This window comes from Leopardus geoffroyi, chromosome B3, assembly GCF_018350155.1.
Source record: "Leopardus geoffroyi isolate Oge1 chromosome B3, O.geoffroyi_Oge1_pat1.0, whole genome shotgun sequence".
NCBI lineage: Eukaryota > Metazoa > Chordata > Mammalia > Carnivora > Felidae > Leopardus > Leopardus geoffroyi.
Genome location: NC_059337.1, coordinates 81,897,785 through 81,925,086, shown reverse-complemented (window position 1 = coordinate 81,925,086; position 27,302 = coordinate 81,897,785). Strand labels below are relative to the sequence as shown.

At 35.7% G+C, this 27,302-nt stretch overlaps 1 protein-coding gene and 1 pseudogene across 5 annotated transcripts in view; both read right to left on the bottom strand.

The window, feature by feature from the left end:
- Positions 1-995: 995 nt before the first annotated feature.
- On the bottom strand, positions 996-1,112 carry LOC123584739 (annotated as a pseudogene).
- A 16,181-nt stretch (positions 1,113-17,293) lies between these two features.
- Positions 17,294-27,302, bottom strand: part of ARHGAP5 (Rho GTPase activating protein 5) — an 81,222-nt gene continuing 71,213 nt past the window's right edge. For all 5 annotated transcript variants that reach the window (XM_045450645.1, XM_045450644.1, XM_045450643.1 and 2 more), the window contains exons 6-7: positions 26,697-26,802; positions 17,294-22,374 (exon numbers count right to left, since the gene is read on the bottom strand). In XM_045450645.1, the coding sequence (XP_045306601.1) occupies positions 22,047-22,374; positions 26,697-26,802 (434 nt within the window). In that variant the 3' untranslated portion in view covers positions 17,294-22,046. The remainder of the gene's footprint in view (positions 22,375-26,696; positions 26,803-27,302) is intronic.

Here is a 27,302-nt window from a genome sequence, read left to right as displayed (position 1 = left end):
GGGCAACAGTAGTTGATGAGATAGGGATCAGGAATACTTGCTCATGCAACTTAATGGAGTCCTCTGGCACTAATGCCCAATCACAGACGTACCACTTCCATCTTATGATAGATTGCTGTTGGGTCCATCTGACTTATGACCTGATAGATCTGATGGAACCTACCTTATCGTAGTTCTGGCCACATGGCCACTTGATAGCCATGGTCATGGTGTCTTTTCCAGGGTGTAGAAGCATACCAAGAACTTCTTGAAAGGTATATAATTCTCTGTAGGAATGGTGTGGATTGGTCCAAAACCCTAAGAGTCTATGTTGTAATTCTCCCATTGGGGAATCCCATAAACTCCATGTTGTCTTTTCCCATTATAGATTCCTCCAATACCATTGAATGTGCTGTCATAAGGGCCTTTCTAAAAATATAGGCAACTACTTATTTGTATTATCAAAGATAGGAGTTATGGTTTTTCTCTGTACATTTTTTTCTACTTCGTTAATTTTTACTTTTTTCTCCCTGATGACAATTTAGGCTTCCTAACGGATGATTCAAAGCTATGAAATTCTGCTTATAATATTTGTACGCAAAGCCATAAATCTCCAAGCATGGTTACCTCCCACAATTCAGCATCCCTCAAGATTTATTTTATCTTTTAGTTCAAAATATTTCCATTCTTTACTTTTTTTTTCACCCATGAACATTTTTACAAGTATACACTTTATTTCCGAATATTTGGAGATTTTCTTATCTTGCTATTAACTTTTATCTTAACTTTTACTATAACCGGAGAACAAATTCTCTGTGATTTTAATCCTTTGGAATTTGAGATTTCCTTTGTGGTTCAGCTTATATTCAATTTTGTAATAGTTTCATGTAATTATCTACAGTCATCAGGTGTGGCTTCTAAAATAGGTTCCTTATGTCATGTTTGCTTATGTTGAAATCTTCAATACTTTTACTGATATTTTTTATTTGCTTGTTCCATGTGTTAATCTCCTACTTGGATAGTGGACTTTTCTATCTCTCCTTGTATTTCCAACATTTGTTTTGGTTTTATTTATTTTAAACTGATAAGAACAGATACTACACTTGATCTTAGCCAAAAGGCCGAGAAGCGATTTTTTTTTTTTTAATGCTATGGTACTCGGTGCTTACAAATTTAGAATTGTTCTCTTCTTGCTGAATTAAACCTTTATCATTATTAAATGTTCTCTATCTCCAGTAATGCTTTTTGTCTTACATTTTACTGTCTTATAATAGTATGGCAACATCAGCTCTTAGTATTTGCATGATGTATCTTTTTTATAAAGTGCTTTATACTTATCTATTGATATAGCAGTATATTTTTCTTATTCTATAAATGCACATTACAGTGACTGATTTTTGAAAGTTAAACCAAATATGTATGTTCCTTTAAACATTTTGTGAAACGTACTTAAGATATTTAATTTATATTCATGACACAGCCCTATAATTATGTCCTTGTTGAATTTATCAAGATTATGTTAGCCTTCTAAAATCCAGTGTTTTCTCTTTTTCAATCCTACTGAAGACTTTATAAAAAATATGTGCTATTTCTTATTTAGTAAAATTCACCAGCAAAGTCATATATGGGCCTATGAATGCATGTAAGCTTTGAAGTTATAGATTCGTTTTAATACATATCAAGCTAATGTTAGTATTTCCTACTCTTTTCATATAAGTTTTAATATGTTGTACTTTGGAGGAATTTTTCTATTTCACTCAAAGTTTCAAATATATTGGCATTCAGCTGTATATAATACCATCTTTATCCTTTTAATCTTTCTGTATCCTTATGACTTTTGCTGGCCCTTGTAAATGTGATTTTGTCATTTTTTGAATCCAGTCGGACTTCCTGTATCATTTACTTAGAACATTAATTTTTTTTCAAATTCAATGTACTTGTTAATATGTTTGGATAGGGGCGCCTGGGTGGAGCAGTCGGTTAAGCGTCCGACTTCAGCCAGGTCACGATCTCACGATCCGTGAGTTCGAGCCCCGCGTCGGGCTCTGGGCTGATGGCTCAGAGCCTGGAGCCTGTTTCTGATTCTGTGTCTCCCTCTCTCTCTGCCCCTCCCCCGTTCATGCTCTGTCTCTCTCTGTCCCAAAAATAAATAAACGTTGAAAAAAAAAAAAATAAATAAAAATATGTTTGGATCTAAATGTACCGTAATACATTTTTGTCCTATGTGTCTCTGTTCTTTTTTTCTTTTTAAACATTTATTATTATTCCATTTTTTCCTTTCTTTCTTCAATGTTACACTCTTTTTACTTATCATTAACATTAGATTCACCCACATGTTTACCATTGCTATTGCCTTTCATTCTTTCCTACATATCAACATTTCATCTGGAGATAGTTTTATTGTCTGAAAAAGTATTCAGTACTTCATTTTACAATCATTTTCTACTTTGTCTGAAAATATCTTTGATTTTACCTTTATTCTATAAGACTATTTTTTTTTCTATTGAATGCTAGGGAGATATTTCACTGCTGCTTGGCTTCTAATATTTTGACTGGGAAAGCAGCTTTAAGTGGTACTCTTTTGTAGGGAATCCTTTTTCTATTGTTGCTTTTAATTTTTTGTTTATTTTTCAGTTTTATTATGGTATGTTTCAGTATGTGTTGTTTTTTTTTTCTTGCTTGTCATTGATTCACAGCCCTTGAAACAGTTGTTTGTAGTCTTGATAGCTGTGGAAAGATCTCAGCCATTATCTAGTCATATATTGCTTCTTTCTCTCTCTGCTCTTCCTGGGAAATTCAATTAAATTTATGACAAGACTTTCTCTTCACTACATTTTAATTTTTTAAGTTTTTGTTCTTTTATTGTATTTTCTATTAACCACTTTCAATTCATGAATTCTATTTTCAGCTGTGTCTAATCTGCTATAAGTCAATCCTTTGAGTCCTTAAATTCAGCTAATATATTTTTAGGTTCTTTAACTTCCATTTGGTACCTTTATGTATTTTTGTAGTCATCTGCTGAAATCCTCTATCTTGACTTTTATTTCCTTGGGCTTAGTATATACAGTCTGTGTTGTTTGTTAGTTTTAATTCAGGTTGTCTGCACACATGCCTTGTTATTTTGGGTAGGACATCAAATTTGCAAAACTGTAGAAATACTTTGAGGTCTTCAAATCCAATACCTGTCCACCTACACCTATGGCAGGCCATTAGAAGTATTGTTCAGCCTCTCAGTTACCCCTTAAAGAATTGTGGTCCCAAAGGAGAGTTTATCTATCTGAGCCTTTTTTCTCTCCCTCATGCTGGCTGTAATCCTTCACCATCCTGTTAGCTTTTTTTTTTTTTCTTTAAAGTTTTTTGGGTTTTTTTTTTTTTGTTTTTTTTTGTTTTTTTTTTGTTTTTTTTAGTAATCTCTACACCCAACATGGGGCTTGAACACAAAACTCTGAGATCAAGAGTCACACGCTCTACCAACTGAGCCATCTAGGCATCCCAATCTTGTTAGTTTTTGATGGCCTTCAAACTGATGTTTGAAGCAATTTTGTCCATCTTTTTTCTAGGTTTCCTAAGCTGGAGGATTGGTCCAAATGATACTACCTGGCAATACTAAAAATGGAAATCCTTTCTTGTTGCTTTAAGCCATTTACATTCTAACTAAATAGGATTCTGACTTCCTGTAAACGTAGCATAAGAAAGGTGAAGATATGTGGGAACTGTGGTAAAAAAAAAAAAATAACGAAAAAAAAACTTGTATACTAAATTTGGCTCCTTTCACATTTCATCTTATGTTCATATAAAATTCTTGACTTATCTTTCTTTTGTGGAGAGATGGCCCTTGGAGCTATCTACTGTGCCAATTTCACTGAAGTCATTTATAACTCATTTTTGAATGTGAAACTAACTCTGCATCTTTGTTCATAGCATATTATCCTTTTTATATATTGTTATAGTTTCAATTTGCTAAATTGCTGGTAAGACTTTTTTTTAATCTATATTCAGGAGATATATTAGTCTGTAGTTTTCTTCTAATATAGTTTTGGTATCAGGGTAATGCTGGCATTATAGAATTAGATGACACAATGCTCCTCTTCAATTTTCTCGAAGAGACTGTAAAGTTAACATCTGGTGAGTTAATGAAATCATGTTTACAGCAGCCTAGGAAATGTGTCCAGATGAAAATTGTTAAGGCTATTAGCTTTTTGGTGAGAATAATTGCTTAGTTTAGAGCACTAGGTGACACCAATTTAAATACAATGCAAATTATTCCAAGTGGTTTTCCTTGAGTTTTGGGTTTGAAGATATTACCAAGACTGCTCAGTTGCTGTCTACTCAGTCAATGCTGAGTTTGAATTGACTGAATAACCTCAATGAATGTATTGTGGAACAACTAAAGAGAGTTGAGAAAATGTTCAGTACAACCTTAAATGGAATCTGATCTTACAACTGATGGTGGCAAAATATAGGTGTAGAACAGAAAGAAGCTTTGTCCAACAAATTTATCAAGATTTTCAATATTAAGGCTTCAAATATGTGGTTACTCATTGTATTATTTATCAGCAGGTCCTTTATGGAAAATATTTGAACTATCATGTGTTAGCAGTATCAATGGTAGACTTCATCAATTTTTATAGACATCAATTGTAAATTCTGTGACTTTATCAGTAGAAGCCAAATGTCCTGATTTGCCCTTCCACACAGCAATTCAATTTCTTAGCAATGATAAAGTTTGATTGCACATTTTGAGCTCAGGGCCAGGACTGAAACTTTTCTGAATGAGAGGACCCACCCCAACCACCATTATTGAACACTAAATGGTTTTCAAAATTAGCTTATTGTTATTGACTTGATGTTTTCTTATGAATTCAACCTAAAATTACAAGGCAAAGTAGATAACATGCAAAGTCTATGCTGCAGGGAATGCATTTCATAACTAACATTGTTTGAATCACAAGCAAATGTTCAGTTGCTCTATACATTTTCTGTACTATCAGAAATTAAAACGAAAAAAATAATTTCATCATTTCCAAATTTGTATTAGATATACTTTCCAAGCTCATCCTATACTTCCAGCAGCAGTTTTTGGACCTTGATAAACTTACAAAGGAAATTTCTATATTTCAAAATATACTTTAACCATATGAATGTGAAATTTCCACACAACCTTCAATTGGAAATGATTAATTTGCAATGTATAACACTTTACATTTTTGCCAATAAAAATTTTATGGATTTTCCCCCCCAAGTATCTATAGAATATCCTTGCTTTTGGCCTCTCGGGCTGCAAAGCTTAAAATATTTACCACCTCCTAATGTAACAGTTTGTCAGCTATATTTCAATTAAAAATATAATAAATATTTATCATCTGGCCCTTTATAAAGTTTGCCAGTCCACATCCTAATATTTCAAACTGGCAAGTTTTTCCTGTGAATTACTTAAGATGCCCTTTCCTCAACACATTCTTAGATGTTCTCTTCAGAATTTTTCTCACAAATATATCCATATAATTTCTGAGCTACATAAAATCTATAATGTGTAATTACACTGATTCTGTGAGAAGCTTTCTTTGAATAAATAATTTTCGGAGGAGGAGGGAAGATGGCAGCGTAGGAGGACGCTGGGCTCACCGCGCGTCCTGCTGATCACTTAGATTCCACCTACACCTGCCTAAATAACCCACAAAACCGCCAGAGGATTAGCAGAACGGAGTCGCCGGAGCCAAGCGCAGACGAGAGGCCCATGGAAGAGGGTAGGAAGGGCGGCAAGGCGGTGCGCGCTCCACGGACTGGCGGGAGGGAGCCGGGGCGGAGGGGCGGCTCGCCAGCCAAGCAGAGCTCCAGAGTCTGGCTTGCAAAAGCGGAGGGGCCTGACGGACTGTGTTCCCGCAGCAAGCGCGACTTAGCGTCTGGGAGGTCATAAGTTAACAGCTCTGCTCGGAAAGCGGGAAGGCTGGAGGACAAAGGGAGGGAGAGCTGCTGAGCCCCCGGACGACAGAGCTCAGTTTGGTGGGGAACAAAGGCGCTCGCCAGCGCCATCTCCCCCGCCCATCCCCAAGCCAAAATCCCAAAGAGAACCAGTTCCTGCCAGGGAACTTCCTCGCTCCGCGCAAACACCCAACTCTGTGCTTCTGCGGAGGAGCCAAACCTCCGGCAGCGGGTCTGACTCCCTCCCGCTGCCACAGGGCCCCTCCTGAAGTGGATCACCTAAGGAGAAGCGAGCTAAGCCTGCCCCTCCTGCCCCTGTGCACCTTGCCTACCCACCCCAGCTAATACGCCAGATCCCCAGCATCACAAGCCTGGCAGTGTGCAAGTAGCCCAGACGGCCACGCCACCCCACAGTGAATCCCGCCCCTAGGAGAGGGGAAGAGAAGGCACACACCAGTCTGACTGTGGCCCCAGCGGTGGGCCGGGGGCAGACATCAGGTCTGACTGCGACTCCGCCCACCAACTCCAGTTATACACCACAGCACAGGGGAAGTGCCCTGCAGGTCCTCACCACGGCAGGGACTATCCAAAATGACCAAGAGGAAGAATTCCCCTCAGAAGAATCTCCAGGAAATAACAACAGCTAATGAGCTGATCAAAAAGGATTTAAATAATATAACAGAAAGTGAATTTAGAGTAATAGTCATAAAATTAATCGCTGGGCTTGAAAACAGTATAGAGGACAGCAGAGAATCTCTTGCTACAGAGATCAAGGGACTAAGGAACAGTCACGAGGAGCTGAAAAACGCTTTAAATGAAATGCAAAACAAAATGGAAACCACCACGGCTCGGATTGAAGAGGCAGAGGAGAGAATAGGTGAACTAGAAGATAAAGTTATGGAAAAAGAGGAAGCTGAGAAAAAGAGAGATAAAAAAATCCAGGAGTATGAGGGGAAAATTAGAGAACTAAGTGATACGCTAAAAAGAAATAATATACGCATAATTGGTATCCCAGAGGAGGAAGAGAGAGGGAAAGGTGCTGAAGGGGTACTTGAAGAAATAATAGCTGAGAACTTCCCTGAACTGGGGAAGGAAAAAGGCATTGAAATCCAAGAGGCACAGAGAACTCCCTTCAGACGGAACTTGAATCGATCTTCTGCACGACATATCATAGTGAAACTGGCAAAATACAAGGATAAAGAGAAAATTCTGAAAGCAGCAAGGGGTAAACGTGCCCTCACATATAAAGGGAGACCTATAAGACTCATGACTGATCTCTCTTTTGAAACTTGGCAGGCCAGAAAGAATTGGCACGAGATTTTCAGTGTGCTAGACAGAAAAAATATGCAGCCGAGAATCCTTTATCCAGCAAGTCTGTCATTTAGAATAGAAGGAGAGATAAAGGTCTTCCCAAACAAACAAAAACTGAAGGAATTTGTCACCACTAAACCAGCCCTACAAGAGATCCTAAGGGGGACCCTGTGAGACAAAGTACCAGAGACAACACTACAAGCATAAAACATACAGACATCACAATGACTCTAAACCCGTATCTTTCTATAATAACACTGAATGTAAATGGATTAAATGCGCCAACCAAAAGACATAGGGTATCAGAATGGATAAAAAAACAAGACCCATCTATTTGCTGTCTACAAGAGACTCATTTTAGACCTGAGGACACCTTTAGATTGAGAGTGAGGGGATGGAGAACTATTTATCATGCTACTGGAAGCCAAAAGAAAGCTGGAGTAGCCATACTTATATCAGACAAACTAGACTTGAAATTAAAGGCTGTAACAAGAGATGAAGAAGGACATTATATAATAGTTACAGGGTCTATTCATCAGGAAGAGCTAACAATTATAAATGTCTATGCGCCGAATACCGGAGCCCCCAAATATATAAAACAACTACTCCTAAACATAAGCAACCTTAATGATAAGAATGTGGTAATTGCAGGGGACTTTAACACCCCACTTACAGAAATGGATAGATCATCTAGACACACGCTCAATAAAGAAACAAGGGCCCTGAATGATACATTGGATCAGATGGACTTGACAGATCTATTTAGAACTCTGCATCCCAAAGCAACAGAATATACTTTCTTCTCGAGTGCACATGGGACATTCTCCAAGATAGTTCATATACTGGGTCACAAAACAGCCCTTCATAAGTTTACCAGAATTGAAATTATACCATGCATACTTTCAGACCACAATGCTATGAAGCTTGAAATCAACCACAGAAAAAAGTCTGGAAAACCTCCAAAAGCATGGAGGTTAAAGAACACCCTACTAACGAATGAGTGGGTCAACCAGGCAATTAGAGAAGAAATTAAAAAATATATGGAAACAAACGAAAATGAAAATACAACAATCCAAACGCTTTGGGATGCAGCGAAGGCAGTCCTGAGAGGAAAATACATTGCAATCCAGGTCTATCTCAAGAAACAAGAAAAATCCCAAATACAAAATCTAACAGCACACCTAAAGGAAATAGAAGCAGAACAGCAAAGACACCCCACACCCAGCAGAAGAAGAGAAATAATAAAGATCAGAGCAGAAAAAAACAATATAGAGTCAAAAAAAACTGTAGAGCAGATCAACGAAACCAAGAGTTGGTTTTTTGAAAAAATAAACAAAATTGACAAACCTCTAGCCAGGCTTCTCAAAAAGAAAAGGGAGATGACCCAAATAGATAAAATCATGAATGAAAATGGAATTATTACAACCAATCCCTCAGAGATACAAACAATTATCAGGGAATACTATGAAAAATTATATGCCAACAAATTGGACAACCTGGAAGAAATGGACAAATTCCTGAACACCCACACTCTTCCAAAACTCAATCAGGAGGAAATAGAAAGCTTGAACAGACCCATAACCAGCGAAGAAATTGAATCAGTTATCAAAAATCTCCCAACAAATAAGAGTCCAGGACCAGATGGCTTCCCAGGGGAGTTTTACCAGACGTTTAAAGCAGAGATAATACCTATCCTTCTCAAGCTATTCCAAGAAATAGAAAGGGAAGGAAAACTTCCAGACTCATTCTATGAAGCCAGTATTACTTTGATTCCTAAACCAGACAGAGACCCAGTAAAAAAAGAGAACTACAGGCCAATATCCCTGATGAATATGGATGCAAAAATTCTCAATAAGATACTAGCAAATCGAATTCAACGGCATATAAAAAGAATTATTCACCATGATCAAGTGGGATTCATTCCTGGGATGCAGGGCTGGTTCAACATTCGCAAATCAATCAACGTGATACATCACATTAACAAAAAAAGAGAGAAGAACCATATGATCCTGTCAAACGATGCAGAAAAGACCTTTGACAAAATCCAGCACCCTTTCTTAATAAAAACCCTTGAGAAAGTCAGGATAGAAGGAACATACTTAAAGATCATAAAAGCCATTTATGAAAAGCCCACAGCTAACATCATCCTCAACGGGGAAAAACTGAGAGCTTTTTCCCTGAGATCAGGAACAAGACAGGGATGCCCACTCTCACCGCTGTTGTTTAACATAGTGCTGGAAGTTCTAGCATCAGCAATCAGACAACAAAAGGAAATCAAAGGCATCAAAATTGGCAAAGATGAAATCAAGCTTTCGCTTTTTGCAGATGACATGATATTATACATGGAAAATCCGATAGACTCCATCAAAAGTCTGCTAGAATTGATACATGAATTCAGCAAAGTTGCAGGATACAAAATCAATGTACAGAAATCAGTTGCATTCTTATACACTAACAATGAAGCAACAGAAAGACAAATAAAGAAACTGATCCCATTCACAATTGCACCAAGAAGCATAAAATACCTAGGAATAAATCTAACCAAAGATGTAAAGGATCTGTATGCTGAAAACTATAGAAAGCTTACGAAGGTAATTGAAGAAGATTTAAAGAAATGGAAAGACATTCCCTGCTCATGGATTGGAAAAATAAATATTGTCAAAATGTCAATACTACCCAAAGCTATCTACACATTCAATGCAATCCCAATCAAAATTGCACCAGCATTCTTCTCGAAACTAGAACAAGCAATCCTAAAATTCATATGGAACCACAAAAGGCCCCGAATAGCCAAAGGAATTTTGAAGAAGAAGACCAAAGCAGGAGGCATCACAATCCCAGACTTTAGCCTCTACTACAAAGCTGTCATCATCAAGACAGCATGGTATTGGCACAAAAACAGACACATAGACCAATGGAATAGAATAGAAACCCAGAACTAGACCCACAAACGTATGGCCAACTCATCTTTGACAAAGCAGGAAAGAACATCCAATGGAAAAAAGACAGCCTCTTTAACAAATGGTGCTGGGAGAACTGGACAGCAACATGCAGAAGGTTGAAACTAGACCACTTTCTGACACCATTCACAAAAATAAACTCAAAATGGATAAAGGACCTGAATGTGAGACAGGAAACCATCAAAACCTTAGAGGAGAAAGCAGGAAAAGACCTCTCTGACCTCAGCCATAGCAATGTCTTACTCGACACATCCCCGAAGGCAAGGGAATTAAAAGCAAAAGTGAATTACTGGGACCTTATGAAGATAAAAAGCTTCTGCACAGCAAAGGAAACAACCAACAAAACTAAAAGGCAACCAACGGAATGGGAAAAGATATTTGCAAATGACATATCAGACAAAGGGCTAGTATCCAAAATCTATAAAGAGCTCACCAAACTCCACACCCGAAAAACAAATAACCCAGTGAAGAAATGGGCAGAAAACATGAATAGACACTTCTCTAAAGAAGACATCCGGATGGCCAACAGGCACATGAAAAGGTGTTCAGCGTCGCTCCTTATCAGGGAAATACAAATCAAAACCACACTCAGGTATCACCTCACGCCAGTCAGAGTGGCCAAAATGAACAAATCAGGAGACTATAGATGCTGGCGAGGATGTGGAGAAACGGGAACCCTCTTGCACTGTTGGTGGGAATGCAAATTGGTGCAGCCGCTCTGGAAAGCAGTGTGGAGGTTCCTCAGAAAATTAAAAATAGACCTACCCTATGACCCAGTAATAGCACTGCTAGGAATTTATCCAAGGGATACAGGAGTACTGATGCATAGGGGCACTTGTACCCCAATGTTCATAGCAGCACTCTCAACAATAGCCAAATTATGGAAAGAGCCTAAATGTCCATCAATTGATGAATGGATAAAGAAATTGTGGTTTATATACACAATGGAATACTACGTGGCAATGAGAAAAAATGAAATATGGCCTTTTGTAGCAACGTGGATGGAACTGGAGAGTGTGATGCTAAGTGAAATAAGCCATACAGAGAAAGACAGATACCATATGGTTTCACTCTTATGTGGATCCTGAGAAACTTAACAGGAACCCATGGGGGAGGGGGAGGAAAAAAGAAAAAAAAAAAAAAGAAAAAAAAAAAAAGGTTAGAGTGGGAGAGAGCCAAAGCATAAGAGACTGTTAAAAACTGAGAACTGAGGGTTGATGGGGGGTGGGAGGGAGGAGAGGGTGGGTGATGGGTATTGAGGAGGGCACCTTTTGGGATGAGCACTGGGTGTTGTATGGAAACCAATTTGACAATAAATTTCATATAATAAAAAAAAATAATTTCCTTTCATTTATGAACTCTTGATATATACTGGAAACTACTGCCAAGGTCTCTGCCACAGTAAATAGTGGCTTAGGTACCCTGGTCATATCAAACAATCTGTTGGGGAAAGCTTTACACACACACAAACACATAGTTTTTTCTCCTTTGTCAATCTGCTGATGCTACTGTGGCATTTTCTAGAGATGTTACTACGGTATGTTCTCTGACATGTATTTAAAACAAGATTTTTCCATGAAGGCACTCTTACTTAGTAGAAGCATAGTTTTTCCTCCAGTGGGTTTTCTGATACTCACATTTAATCTAGCACTGTTTTCCAACTCACCACGTATATGATTTCACTGTGTGCAGTTTCTGATACACTTGGCATTGTGACTTGGAAATTAAGAAACACATAGTAGCCCCCAGTATGAACTGCAATGTGCAACTGTATTAGTTATCTTTTGCTGTGTAAATGACCCCCAAACTCAGCAGCTTAAAACATTTACTACATTTACCAGGGATGAGAATTGGGAGAAGTCTAGTTGCACAGGTCTAGTTCTGATTATCTTGTGATGTTTCATTCAAGGTGTCAGCTGGAGGCTTCCAATCTCATTCCCAATTGCTGGTAGACTTCGGTTCCTCACCATGTGCACCCCACAATATGACAATTTGCCTCCCTCAGAGCAGGAGATCATTTAGAGTGGGTGCCCAAGAGAGGAAATCACAGTCCTTTATAGTCTAGTCTTGGATCTAACATACCATCACTTCTGCTGTTTGCTACTGGTCACACAAGACCAATCTTGGTAGAAGGTACAGGACCATACAAAAACGTGAACAACAGAAGCCAGGGCCATGAGGGCCATTTCGATGGCTGGCTATCACTCAGTAAGCCAGTTTGATTTGTTGATGGACTTTTCAAACTCAGTATGTATTAGTCTGTCTCCAGTATGAAACTCTGATGTGCATGGAGTTGTGACTTCTGGGTGAATGCTTTTCCACAGTTACTGCATTCACATGGCTTCTTTGCCAGTGTAAATTTTCTGAAGTGCAACCAAGACTGACTTAACAGGTGAAGGCCTTTTCAAATTTCAATACATTCACAGGTTTCTTGCTAGTGTGAGCATTACAGTATGCAAAGATGTGTGACCTTTTGGTAAATGTCTCCACATATTTAATGCATGTATAAGATTTTTGTTCTGAATGGTTGCAGATATTAAGACTTGAATTTCCCAGTTACCATGTTTCTCTCCAGTATGAATTGTCTGATGTTCAAAAGGCTTCTGATTGAAGACCTGCTCACATTCCATATACATATAATTTTTGTATACGAATTCTTCAAAAGAAACTAAGTACTGATTGGTGGGCAAGGTCTTTCCTACTTTATTTCATCTTGGCCTATATTCTTAACTCCTTTTTCCACAGGAGATGGAAGAAGGTTAGGTTGTCTTTAAGTTCCGATCAGAGTTGCTAGAAGAGGGGTTCTAGTCTCCGACTGATCTCTTCAGGCTCAACTTAAGTGCTTTTATCCAAGACACCAAAACCTCCAAAGTTTGTGGGTTTTAGAGGGAACTTGATTCAAAAGTCAGTCTCCCAAGAACAGTTGGAAATCTCAATGACAATACTAAATTGCCTAAGGACCCCTTCTGCTTTCCTTGATTTTTATTTATTGCAGCCCTACTGGTGATGAAGTATCTTTGCTTTTGTTTGTCTGGATCCATCTTTATTCCACAAGGCCTTTTCCTTGGCAGATACTGTATCGGCCCCATGTCTGCATTTTGAAGATGTCATTCCATTGTCTTCTGTCCTTGATCATTTCTACTGAGACATCAACTGTCAGTCTTATTGGTGTTATACTGAGTATCTTTTCTCAAGCTGCTTAAAAAACATGGCACATTTTGGATTTTCAATAATTTTATCATGGGTACCTAGGCATAGTTTCAAACAGTTCTCCTGGACCGGATTGTCTGAACTTTAGTCTGTGCTTTTTATCAGTTTTAGAAAACTGCTGACCATAACTTCTACAAGCATTGTTTCTACCCCAATTGTGCTCTCCTTTTGTGACTCCAAAATACATGTCAGACACTTTGAACATATCCTGAGATTATCCAGTGATAATCTAGTCTTCTGGGTCATGGGGAGTTAATTTTTGAGTTCTAGATGTCCTTTCACACAAAACATGAATCATTCCTTGACATATTTCATATATCAATCCTCTCCATTTTCTTCCACATTAAATCACAATCGTTTAAAAGTAATAGCCTTACTCCACAACCTAGATCATTTAGATTCAATTGTACATTTTTTTCCCTCTTGGTTGTCATGATTTCGCTTCACATACCTAGTAATCATTAAACAGTATGCTGGATACTGTATATAAAAGAACTGTAGAATCTCAAAAATTATCTCCAAGACAATTTCTTCCTCTGAAAATGGTTCCCCTTTGCTGTTAGGCAGTTTTGGTAAGATTTAGTCCAAAGTCCAAATTTATCCATTTCTAGGGTGTGGACCTAGAAAGTTTTCAATTGAGAAACTGGAGGGACCTTTGTATCCTCTTCAGCTTTGCCTTTCAGAAATTTTCAGCTTAGATTTTTAGCCTAAGCTTCAACATTTAACAAGTATCTTGATAGAAATAAACTGGCTATTCTTTTAAGGCTTTCAAAACCTCGTTTTGCAACTCCAGCCCTGTGTAATCAGTAAAAGCACAGCTGGTTTCTCTTAATGTGGCCCTCTGCCTAGGCCAAATCCAGACCCCCAGACTGAGCCCAGCTTCTACAAAGGAAACTGGAGGGTAAAAGTTTCTGATCTTCTACTAACCTCTGAAGAGTTCTTCCCCTGATGGGAGTGAGTCTAGTGGAAGCATTTCCGTATCACACTGGTGCTTTCAAAAATACGGCTTTTGGAAATTATCCTGCTTTAAGAGGTTACATTGTGTGTTGACCTGCTGTGGGCAGTAACATCTCATGTAAAACATTGAACGTGTACAGTGTTTATAATGCAAATATTTAAAAGTGGTAGAAAAACAAAAATGGTGACTTTGGTAATTTGTGAGATGTATAAATTTAGAATACTAAAAACATTCTTCATGAAATGCAACTCACTCCTCCAATTCTTTTTATTATCAGTTTCTTCTTTGACAGAACCCGTTTGCTCACAAAGACATCATAAATAGCTGAATTTTTCTAAGAAATAACACTATAACTTTCCTTAGTAAGATGGCTAGGTCTTTGCCAGTAAAATACTTTTGACTGGTTTATTACAACTTATGATTATAAAATTGCTCAGTAACTATCGAGTCTGCATATTGATATAATATTAAGTTTAAATTTGTTTCTTAATTTTTTTAATGTTTAGAGAAACAGAGCACAAGTGGGGGAGGGGCAGAGAGAGAAGCCATGAAGCAGGCTCCAGGCTCTGAGCTGTCACCAAAGAGCTCAATGCAGGGCCTGAACCACGAACTTCAAAATCATGACCTGAGCTGAACTCAGATGCTTAAACCAACTAAGTCACCCAGGTGCCCAAAGTTTAAATTTGAATATCAAGGTTTTTTTCTATGTAATGAACCATTCTCATGTGAACTTTTTCTTCCAGAAACTCCCATTCTGTCCTCCCCATATGGAATATATAAGCACATTAACTGGGAATAAATATCTTATTTTTGCACCTCAAAGATTTGTATAGTTGGATGCCTTTTGGATAGTTTTGAGTTTTAATTTACATTAGTGATTCTGAGATTTGGGAACCATGGCTTATAAACAAAAATACTCAAAACCCGGCACATTCTTAAAACTTCTAAGATTATTTTTACTTGAAGGACCTTGCTTGAATTTCAGACTGAATTAAGATTTGCTGCCTGTATGCCACATAGGGCACTTACATAGACTAAAAACAGCCAAAAAAAAGGTTTCAGAAGCAGAAACCTACTATTAAATAGTGGTCACATACTTTTAGATCCATTATAGACATGATTTTGGTATTTAAGGGTATTTCAAAAATAATCATTAACTTCATAATTTACTGAAATATTTAACATTTGCTCATTAATGTACAGTGTGTGGAGATGCAATTACCACCCTCAAAAATACTAAGTCATCTTTAAGAATAGAAGGCTGTGAATGCAAATCAATTCTTACATATACAAACAATTACTATTTTTTCAAGTTTTATTAAGTAACCTCTACACCCAATGTGGGGCTCAAACTCAGGACCCCAAGATCAAGAGTCACATACTCTTTCAAACTGTGCCAGCCAGGTGTTCCTGATACATACAATTGTATCACCAATCCTACCTACTGGATACAATGTTTTAATAATTTACTATGATCTTTTAAAGAACTATTCCACATAGCTCATTTATTAAAACTAAGAAAGATGATTCCTTTTGGGGAAAAAAGGGTGGTAAAACAGGACAATTATCATCACCCTCTGCAAAATATTTCTTTGACCTGTATTATTTGGAATTAATCTATCATAAATTATTCCACCTATTTGGAAACTTGAACTTTACTAACAATCAGGGATCATCTGGCCTGTGAGCCAATTCTAGTCTGCTGCTTTTTTGTAAACACAGTTTTACTGTAACACAGTCATGTTCATTTATTTCTATACTGGTTATGGCTATTTTTGCACTGCAACAGAACTGTGTCATAGATCATAAGGCCTGCTAAGATATCTACCATCTGCCCTTACACAGAAAACGTCTGCTCACCTTAATCTACATGAAAATATTTAAATACATTTTTAAGTAACTTATAACTGCCATTTAAAAAAAAAGATTTTTTTTTTCAACGTTTATTCATTTTTGGGACAGAGAGAGACAGAGCATGAACGGGGGAGGGGCAGAGAGAGGGAGACACAGAATCGGAAACAGGCTCCAGGCTCTGAGCCATCAGCCCAGAGCCCGACACGGGGCTCGAACTCATGGACCGCGAGATCGTGACCTGGCTGAAGTCGGACGCTTAACCGACTGCGCCACCCAGGCGCCCCAAAAAAAGATTTTATTAAATAATCTCTACAACCCAATGTGGGGCTCAAACTCACAACTCGGAGATTAAGAGTCACAGGCTCCAAAGACTGAGCCAGCCAGGCAGCCCTCTGCCATCATGTTGAAACTAAAGAATTGGATACATTTTAGTTTGTATTTGAAAAATGCATCACTGGTAATGGTTTCTCTCTATAAACCAAAAACATTTGGCAACTAAACTTCTGAACACCAACAAAAATGAAAAACCTGAAAATGAAATTTCTAAGAGATCAATTTAACGGAGTATCGAATGGCTCTGTTCTCATAGCTTCGGTTTTTGTTTTGTTTTTAAAATCTTTTCACCTACACATTTAAAATAACTCAAGTCCTACACAATAACAGAAGGGATAGTGTGGATTGCTTCTAATTTTACTTGTAATTTTAGGGTATTACATATAAAGTGGCTTCACTAACCCCTACAAAGACAATTATTTGGATAAAATGAAATACCAGAATCTGAAGAGAAGGGAAAGAAAATAAGAGCTCCACGTTTAAAATGGTAAGATCTTGGGGCGCCTGGGTGGCGCAGTCGGTTAAGCGTCCGGCTTCAGCCAGGTCACGATCTCGCGGTCCGTGAGTTCGAGCCCCGCGTCAGGCTCTGGGCTGATGGCTCAGAGCCTGGAGCCTGTTTCCGATTCTGTGTCTCCCTCTCTCTCTGCCCCTCCCCCGTTCATGCTCTGTCTCTCTGTCCCAAAAATGAATAAACGTTGAAAAAAAAAATTTTTTTTAAATGGTAAGATCTTTTAAGAACTACAAGCACCTAAAACATATTAAATGATTAGGACAAAACAGTTAGTTTATTAAGGTCACAAGAAAATGATCTGGTGAGTGGAGACACATAATTACAACTAACTTGTATGAACTAGTGAAGCAATGAGTAAACAGGTCAATTGTTAAAGCCCACATCACTTGTATTGGAATAAAATATAATACAAAATAATTTTGAAAAAATAGGTCACAACACTAAGAGAATCTTAACTAAAAATGAGGCAAACTTTTAGAACAGGAGAGCCATTATTAAAATGTTCATAATTTTTACACGAGGCAAATAAAATTGAATAGAAAATCAGCACTGTGGGAATTAAACAAGTGTTTCTAAACTACAAATTCTGTGACAACTACTCAGTGTGTTTACTGTAGATCTTAGCACTACTTGTAAAATGACAACCAAAATTGCTAGCACTGTATTAATTATAGGGTTTATAAATTTTATATATTAAACAGTAACGATTGAAATCTTAAAACTTTGACTACCATTAGCCTTCCAAAATCATTTCTATTGCCTGAAAAATTTCTTTGAAATACTAATATTAAACACTTTAAGATTTAACTGATATGACATCTGTGGATCCCCCCACCTACCTGCCCCCACACCCACAGAGATAAAACTAATATTGGGGGTGGGGATGGAAATCATGCTTATAGGATGATGACAAGGTTCAACTTAATAGTAAATATCCCCAAAGTTTGTTAATTAGATTTTAACTAATGTAAAGAGATCACAGTACTTGGATATCTAATGATTGGATATTGGGTATGAGATATTAATGCTTGTACAGTTTTCTCAACTACACACCGATGTTACCATAAGAAATCCATTTTGAAGAGTGGTTCCTTCCCCTATTAAATCTTAGAAAATTTTATTTTCAGACATTTGAGAAACTGAAAAGGCTGCTGAGAACGTCAAGAATTCAAATACAATAAAAAAGTAAATAAAACCCATAACTGTTGAAACAAATCAGAAATTGTTCAGCCTAAGAATTAAGGTAATTAATTAAAATTATCAATTTCAAGAAAAACAAAAATTAAAGTCAGACTTCATCAGATCCACAGAATATGAGAACATACATCCATAAAGTTTGGCTTAATATTCATAAACCAATTAAGAGAAAACAAAAGTATATTTTTCAATGTTAGTAGCTCTGCTAATAAACTAAAATAGGCTTCAAAATATTTCCAGTGGCTCAAAAGAACGTCTAGCCACAGCTCAAAATTCAGATCCAGGTAACAGTGGAATCAGAAATCTGTGCAATCAATCTTTTCCTGAACATTTAAAAACTAAATTTTCACCAGTATGTGTACATCCAAAATGAATTTTGGATCTCCTCTCATGGTATAGTATAAAAGCTTAGTAATATACCTCCCTACTAAAACTTTCATCATATTGAAAAATTTATTTTTATTTTCCTATTTTACACAAAAAAGAAAATAGCTTTTACCAATGAAATGGTAAAATTAGAGGCAACTATAACTTAAAATTACACAGCTTCTTAATGTTTTATTCAGAGCATTCTTTATACAGAAGAAGCTTCACTGATATTTAATTTACTGCAGCATCCTGTGGGTGAAGCACAAAATTACATTAATTATAAACAAAGAAACAAAGCACTTTTGACTTTTTAAAATTATATATATATTTATATCCAGTTGACAAATAGCATCACAATTATTACCGTATAAAAAACTAAAAATCACCATGGAAGCTAAGGCCTAAATCTTATTCCAATTGTTCCCTTTTGTTTATATCTAAGAGATATTAGAAATTAAATTCCAGTACCTAAAAAAAAAAAAAAAAAAAAAAAAGGGTCTACATTATTTACACACAGTATGGAAAATAAAAGCTGCTTTTTGGCTAAGTTAGATTGTGGTTACCTATACAGTATTTACATCATCAATGTTAGGGGGGAAAAAGCACTAAACAAATACCACTTCAAATGGAAATACATTATGCCTGGAATTTTGTTCTAAAATTAATTGTATACCCTAGTGTCTGTTGAATAAAATTTGACTTCCAATAAATCTATTAAAAATTTGAAAAGGAGTACCACTATGCATCTTTATATTGCTAACCTAACCACTGTTAAGTACAATATTGTAGTAACTACAAGCATTGAAGCTTAAATGAAACAATGGCAACATGTGTGTAGATGGAATTTTATTTAAAATTGTAAAATATAATGCCTTAATGTTTACCCATAATTATGAGACTATCTAATATCCTTTTCATCCTTTAAGTCTCATATATAATATGTCCCTAAACAGTGAGACCTTCCAGTAACTTACCAAAGCAAAGTTTAATTATATTATTCTGTTCTTAGAATTATTTTTCTAATATTTAAAAACATATCTAAACCCTTGGCAAAAACAAACGCAATCAATTCAGTGTAACAGACTGAGCTTTAAACTGTACTTTAATTTTCAATTAACTGAAACCTATAGGTTAATTGAACCAAATGTAGAATTTTAAATGACCCACTACGAAGCTTTTCAATCAATTATAGAATGCATAGAAAAGTGGAGATAAGTTTTGGGGAAGGTGTAAGGTAGTTAATGTGGAAAATGATAAATGCTAGTTTTAATAACAAAAATGGTACTTAATGTACATGAAAGTTAAATTAACAAAGTATAAAAGAGAATAGCTTAAATAAACTGAGATTCACATATTACAATAGCAAAGTCATGACCAAATGAACTGAAGACAAGAACAGTTCTGAAAATTCTCTTTTCAGCCTACTTCCAAAAGAAATAGTCAGGCTTTTTTCCTGTACATAGTTTTGAGCTTTGTCTATACCATATATAGTAGAAAAATAAATTCTTTAGCAACCTAGAAACAGTTTATAAAACTCTTAAAGTTTAATTTTCTTTGCCAGACATGCCAATGTTAAACTGACAGCTATAAATTAAAGCTATATAGACAATAGGTTATTAAGTAATATAGAACAAGTTAAGAATACTACATTTACCGGATTTTTCTTTTTAAAAATTACTGTACTTTCTTAATTCCTGTGTGCTTTGCAATAGGAATAATAGGGACTTTGTTTTCTTAGAAAAGATAATAACATGTAAGAGTATAACACAAATAAGATAATTTATAATATACATGTACTTCAACAGCAGCCTGGTTGATGTTGACATCTTGATTCTGAAGTTAAAATTAGAAGTACAATACCTAGGACATAACAGTTGGGAAAGACGGTATTTATTTTAGGGAAAAATGGAGCAAATCAAACTCTTAGGAGCCTCCAATCTCAAAATCATCTATTTACTATAATACACATAAGACAACCTTAAAATTGTATTATGAATGAGGATTACAACACGGACGAAAGAATTTCCTCTTTCCTACAGGAAAAGATAACCTAACAAGGAAAAACAAACCATTTTTTTTCCTTTCCAGAAAAAAAAGGCATGGTTTGGTAATAAACAAATTTTGAATAAAGCCTAAAAAAATTTATGCCACCAGTTCTGAAATTTTTATCCATAATTTAGTGTTCTGGTTGGATCTTTACTAACATAATGTTTAACCCCCAAAGCAGCAATCATTTACAGCAAATCTGGTACCAACATCAAAAGAAAAAATTGTTTTAAAAAATGGTGCAAAAGCATTTTGGATTTTAGTACAACATATCACAGAAAAGAATATGAATACAAGTTTGCAACTTTATATATACACACTCCAAAGAGGCTGTCAGTACCCAAAGTATTTTTATTGCTATATTAGCAATGGATTTTTGGATATGTTTTTAAGGGCCACATAAAAATAGATTCAAGGAACAGATTAAATTGAAGTCCTAGATTAAAATGTTTGGTTTAAAGAATTTTCTACAACAAATTTCATGTTTATGTACGAAAAGTTATATAACCTTATATGAAAATGTCATGAAGTATTTTCTACACTATACTAAATGTATTTCCCAAGAGGGAAAAAATTAAAATATCTAAAATATATTAGATTAAGATTACAAGACCATCATAGATCTTTTGAACATGCATCTGTTTACAGAATTAACAGTATACAAGATGTTTATTTCATTATGGACCATAAAGAAATGAGTTGGTGACAACTATCCTTTGCACAATATTATCAACTCACTTTAGCCACAAGTATATCCTTGGTATGCGTGTACAAGAAATATGTTCATTTACCCCTCATCAAATCATCCACAGGTTTATTTAGAAGTAAAGATGAAGGTGCAGAAATATGATAAGTGTATTTTTCTTTCTTTCAAACAACATCTCAAGCATGGCATAAGTAGCCTGAAATTATAAAATACTTAACTGGGCTTTTAAGTTATCTACACAGACTGCTAAAATGTGAATTAAGTTGCCCAAATCAGCACATCAAATAACAAAATCAGCCATAAAGCAGGCTGAAAAGCATTAAATGTTTCATATATGTGAGTTTTTAAATCATTTAATTTCTATAGAAAAATTTTATTCACAATATAATGTGACAGAAAATGCCACAGGAATGATATACTGATTGCAATAAGGTTGCATGCAACAGCAGCTTTGTATTTTATAGCTATTTTTGTTTATAAAAATTAAACCTCTCCAGTCATGCTTATCACATGTTAGATTTGTAATGTAAATGACTAAGGAATTATACCATATAGTTCAAAGAGAAAATGTCTCATCATTTTGACTGTGAATTACCTGTAAGAAAAATCAAGTATACTACTGAACCCTGAAACATGCATGCCTAGATTTGCTTTTTGTCCAAATTCAGGCTGTCTGCAATCAATTCGTACTTATATAATACCAAGAGGATCTGTCTGTAACTGTGGTTGAATCAGCTGAGGTTGCAAAGGTGGTGGCAACTGAAGCGGTACCATTGGTTCCACCAACTGTCCTGGGTTTGAAGGTGGTGGAGGAGCCACAGTGTTCACAGTTTCCACAATTTCTCCATTATAAAAGAAAAACTGACACTGCTGAATGAATGTTTCAACAACAGACTGATGGATCTTAGTAGTAGACAGAAACTCTCGATTTTCAAAATCGGGTCTCATCAAGGTTGGCCAAAAACAGATGGATAAGTTGTCTGCTGTCATTAGGTTGATTTTGTTTTGCTGACTAACCCTGAAATTATGATAGGAAAAAACAATTAGAAACCAATCAAAATTCATGGCAATTTAAGTATCAGAGATCTCAGATGATTTAGTTTTAAAAATTTTTTATCTTAACTTCAAATTTAAACCATCTTTCTTCTTGTGCATTCTAAGATTTTCAACTACATTCTAGTAACAGGAGACAGCAAATCCATTCCTTGTGAAAAATCAAAGATAGTCTTTAAAAAACGTGGTACCAGGGGTTTTATAATTTATGTATAGAAACCTCCTTAATGTGTGTGGGAAAAAAAAACCTTTTTCTCAGAGTAAGGAGGACATGTGACAAATTTTAATGAGTTTCTGGCAACAGAGACCGAAAATTCTAACTGCATATCCAAATTCCTTGACTATTATGAGAGATGAAAAGACAAACCGTGGTATTGTCAGCTCGCTGATCCTTGGAAAAATCAAACTTTAGAAAAATTACTCTATCATATCCTCCAACCAACAGACTTTTCAACTTTCAAAAAACTTAGTTTCTAATATTGCAAAAAAGAATCTTTCCCATCATTAAATATATTGTACCTTGCTACAAATTTAATTTGAAAGACAAGAGTTCACAGAAACACATTCCACCTTAAAATTCTTAGTTAGAATTTTAATAAGAATTTATCATTTAAGAATTTACTTAAGAATTTATAAATGATTATACATTGTATTAACAGATTTACATATAGCTCTTTAAATATGTGAGCAAGCACTTCTACCATTGTAATTAGAAACCTAAGAGAAAAATCTTAAATTATAAATCAAAATTATTAAATTGGGGAAGAATCTTAGTATTTTTATCTGATGCTCTTCCACACATAAAGAAATAATCCAGGATGGAAGGTAGTGGGAAAATCTCGTAATTAAATTTGCACATCAAAATATTTTAAATATAAACCAAAGAAACCCCTTCCCCCAACCACAGGAATTGTTCATCTGAGGTAAAGTAATATGCCCTAAAAATATGTGTTCTATGGTAAAAGTTATTACTATTTGTTAAGAGACAAAATTAGAATATTCAGAATAAAGTTAACTAACTATAGTGGGTCCATTCAGGTGTTTCTATGCAGTAGACAAGTGTAGATTCTGAAAAAAGAAAACCGAACAAAAAACGAAAGGCAAAAAACAAAAACACCTATAAAGTTGAAAGACATTACAGCATGGGCATCAGGTCTATTTGCTCAGTCAAAAACTACAAAAGAAAGGTACCAAGTAAGAGATGAGGGTGCCTAGGAAAGGCTTCCTTGAAGAGGTAATGTCTGATGTTTGAGTTAAGAGTGATGGGCAATTGGTAAAATGGTAGGAAGGGAAGGTAATTCAGTCAAAACAGTGGTTCTCAACTTCAGTGTGTATCAGAACCTCCTAGAGGGCTTGTTAAAACAGAGACTGATAATTATGTCTGGGGTGGGACCTGATAATTTGCATTCCTAACAAGTTCTGGGGTGATGCTGCTACTGCTGGTTTGAGGACTACATTTTGAGAATTGAGGCAGTCATATTAAGATGTAATGACAGGCACAAATTGATACCTCTGATTAAATGCTATTAATCCAGCTACTTGCTGTGTTGTGTGCTTAGAGGAAATGGAAAGAAGGCGTAAGTGAGTAAGTTAGAACTAGACCACTTAATGTTGAACATTTTTTTCTTTAGGATATAGGATGTTATTCAATTAAAAAACATCTTTATAGAAAGATCATTCTTAGATCAGGATCACAGGAGGATCAAGAGGAAAACTGGCATGAAGAGAGCTTAATTACAATGAAACTAGAGTTACCTAAATGAGAAATGATAATGGCTAAACTAAAGCAGTGGCACAGGAACAAATAGGAAAAATAATTAGAGGAGAAAAAAGTGATTCAACATAGGAACTCACTGAATATGGAGGCTGAAAGAGAATATAACAAAAGAGTAACTCCATGGATTCATTTCTGCAATTTGTCAATCATCTATTATATATTTATTTATCATTCATTTCTTATACTAGAACTTAATGAGTGACTGCTTTATTCACTTTCTATGTCCCTAGCACTCTTCAGAATACTTGGCACACAGAGTTCCCATTACAGTCTGGTTGACCACTCCTTTTAAAACTTAAGTCTGATGATATTATTTCTCTGCTTTACTCTCCAGTGGTCCCCCTACCACTCAGAGTGACAGGCATGCAATGCTATTTTCATTAAGAAAGTCTCATTCCTCACCTCCTCACAAATGTCAGTTGGAAGTCAACAGTGTGCTTAGCGACATACACTCATTAGCAACTTCCTTGTCAGTAAAACATTTTAAAGATTAAAGTTAGACATATTACACTCTGAGAAGTACTGTCCTATATAATCTCACACTGTCTCTCTTCCCCTTCTGACCCTAATTACCTCTTACTCTGTTCATCCTTCTCTCTACTGGAATCACAAAGTCCTCTGCCATTCCTCAACACATCATGTATGCTTCTGCTGCTGTATGGTTGTATTACTGAAGCCAAACATGGTAATGTCTAAAATAATATTGCTAGTGGACTAGTACTATGCTTCTCTGACTATGCTTTTCCCCTTGGTCTTTTTTCCCTATTCTTTTAAATAAAGTACAATTCTGGGGTGCCTGGGTGTCTCAGTTGGTTAAGCGTCTGACTATGGCTCAGGTCATGATCTCAGGGTTCATGAGTTCAAGCCCCACATCAGGTTCTGTGCTGACAGCTTGGAGCGTGGAACCTGCTTTGGATTCTGTGTCTCCCTCTCTCTCTGCCCCTCCCCTGCTCACACTCTGTCTCTCAAAAAGTAAATAAACACTAAAAAAAAAAAATTTTTTTTTTAAATAAAGCACCAATTCTTACTTCAGTACTTTAAAATGGCCAAACAATAATATGTTCACAAACCATCTTTACACTCTATATTGGGTAAGGTCTCTAACAGTACCATGTACACATCTGTTATCATTTCAAGAACCATTTGTATGATAATTTTCAAAAGATGATACTCCACTAATTTTATGACAATACTAGTATGCTGGTATTTTCTCAAGGAGGGAGACTTCAGAGAATAGTTACTAGAAATCTTAATATAATTTTATACTAAACTGATTGCAACAATAAAACTTTAAACATTTAAGAGATACAAAACTGAAATGTACTTGGGTTTCAATATTGATGTTATAAGTTAAAATAAAAAAAACTTCACTAGTGTCAATAGAAATTATAAGGAGCAGACTTTTGAAAAACTTAGCGCAAATACTAGTAATTCTATTTAGTCCTAAGAACAACTTTGTGAGGTGTTATATTTCTCATTTTTATAGTTGAGAAAATGAAGACTTAAAAAAGGTAAAGTAATATGCCTAAGGTCACATAACTAATAAAAACGTTTCACATCTGAGCCTCTCTGACTCAACAGTCTGAGCTTTAAGCTATGACACAATACTGCCTTTCACTTAATAAATGGTACTGTGAAGAGAGTTATCACTTTACAAAAAAGGATACGCTTGAAGTTTAACATATTTAAGATTTTAGTGCAGGATTAATGTCCTGCATTTCAGGTTAACAGGATGGACGGTAATATGAATTTAAGTTTCTGATAAAATTTCACTTTGTGGGCTATACCCGAACAAAACAAGCAAGATATACAAAAGCAACAGAGTGTGATACAAAAATTAAGTGGAACCTCTAAGAGACTTGGGGTCTTACTCATAAGATGTGTCACTTATTAATTATGTGACACTGAGTATCTAATTTCCCTCTTTAAACCTCAATTTTTCCAACTTCAAATAGGTTCATTTGGTTAAGAGTCATTTCATACCTAAAATTCTAAGTCTATAGGAGAGAACTGTTGAATAATAGCAATATTCTTACTACTTATATAATATACTTACTATACTATGTATATAATCATTACATGTACTGAGTCACAATCATATACCTTTTTTTTTTTTTAATTTTTTTTTTTTAACGTTTATTTTTGAGACAGAGAGAGACAGAGCATGAACGGGGGAGGGGCAGAGAGAGAGGGAGACACAGAACCAGAAGCAGGCCCCAGGCTCTGAGCCATCAGCCCAGAGCGCGACGCGGTGCTCGAACTCACGGTCTGTGAGATCGTGACCCGAGCTGAAGTCAGACACCCAACCGACTGAGCCACCCAGGCGCCCCATCATATACCTTTCTTTAAACAAGTTGTGAAAAGTCTATTTTAAAAAATCCAGAGAAGACCCAAAATTCAACTATATTTAAAATTAGTTTGTCTCCTTTTCTCTACCTTATTATTAACCCAATTTAAAATTGGAAGTTTAAAATTTACAGTGCAACTGCATAAACAAAAAATAAAAATACCTGTTTAGATGTGTTATTACATATCTGAATACATCATAGTTTACAGGATGAAATTTCTTAACAATTTCTTTCAATGCATGAAGACGTTCTGTTTTATCTGGGATTTCTGTAAAATCAAAGTAGGAAGGAATTTGTTGAAACACACATTTAAAAATATTTGATAAAGCTTCCTGCTTTGCTTACTGTAAAAGACAATGAAGAATCTGTTTGAAGCATATGAGAATAAGTAAACAAAAACAAAATGTTCTAAGAAACCTGCTAAATACATTATCATCTATTACAATAGCCTTTTTGCATGTAAAGCTAATCACAAGGTCAAACTGACTCAGAGATGATAAAATTTGAAATGGTTATACTGAATAAGCACGTACTTTCCTACCTTACTTTTGCAAAAAATGACTTAAGATATGAGGCCAAAGTTAATTTGACTTTAAAAAACTTAAATACACATGTGTACACACCATACACAGGTTAATATTTTACTGAAATATGTTACAGATTCATTCACATGAAGAGTTCATTTAATTTTCTTACACAGACTCTAAGTCTGAAATAAAAATACAAATCACAAATTTCTAGTACAATGATCTTCAAATTGCTAGAAGC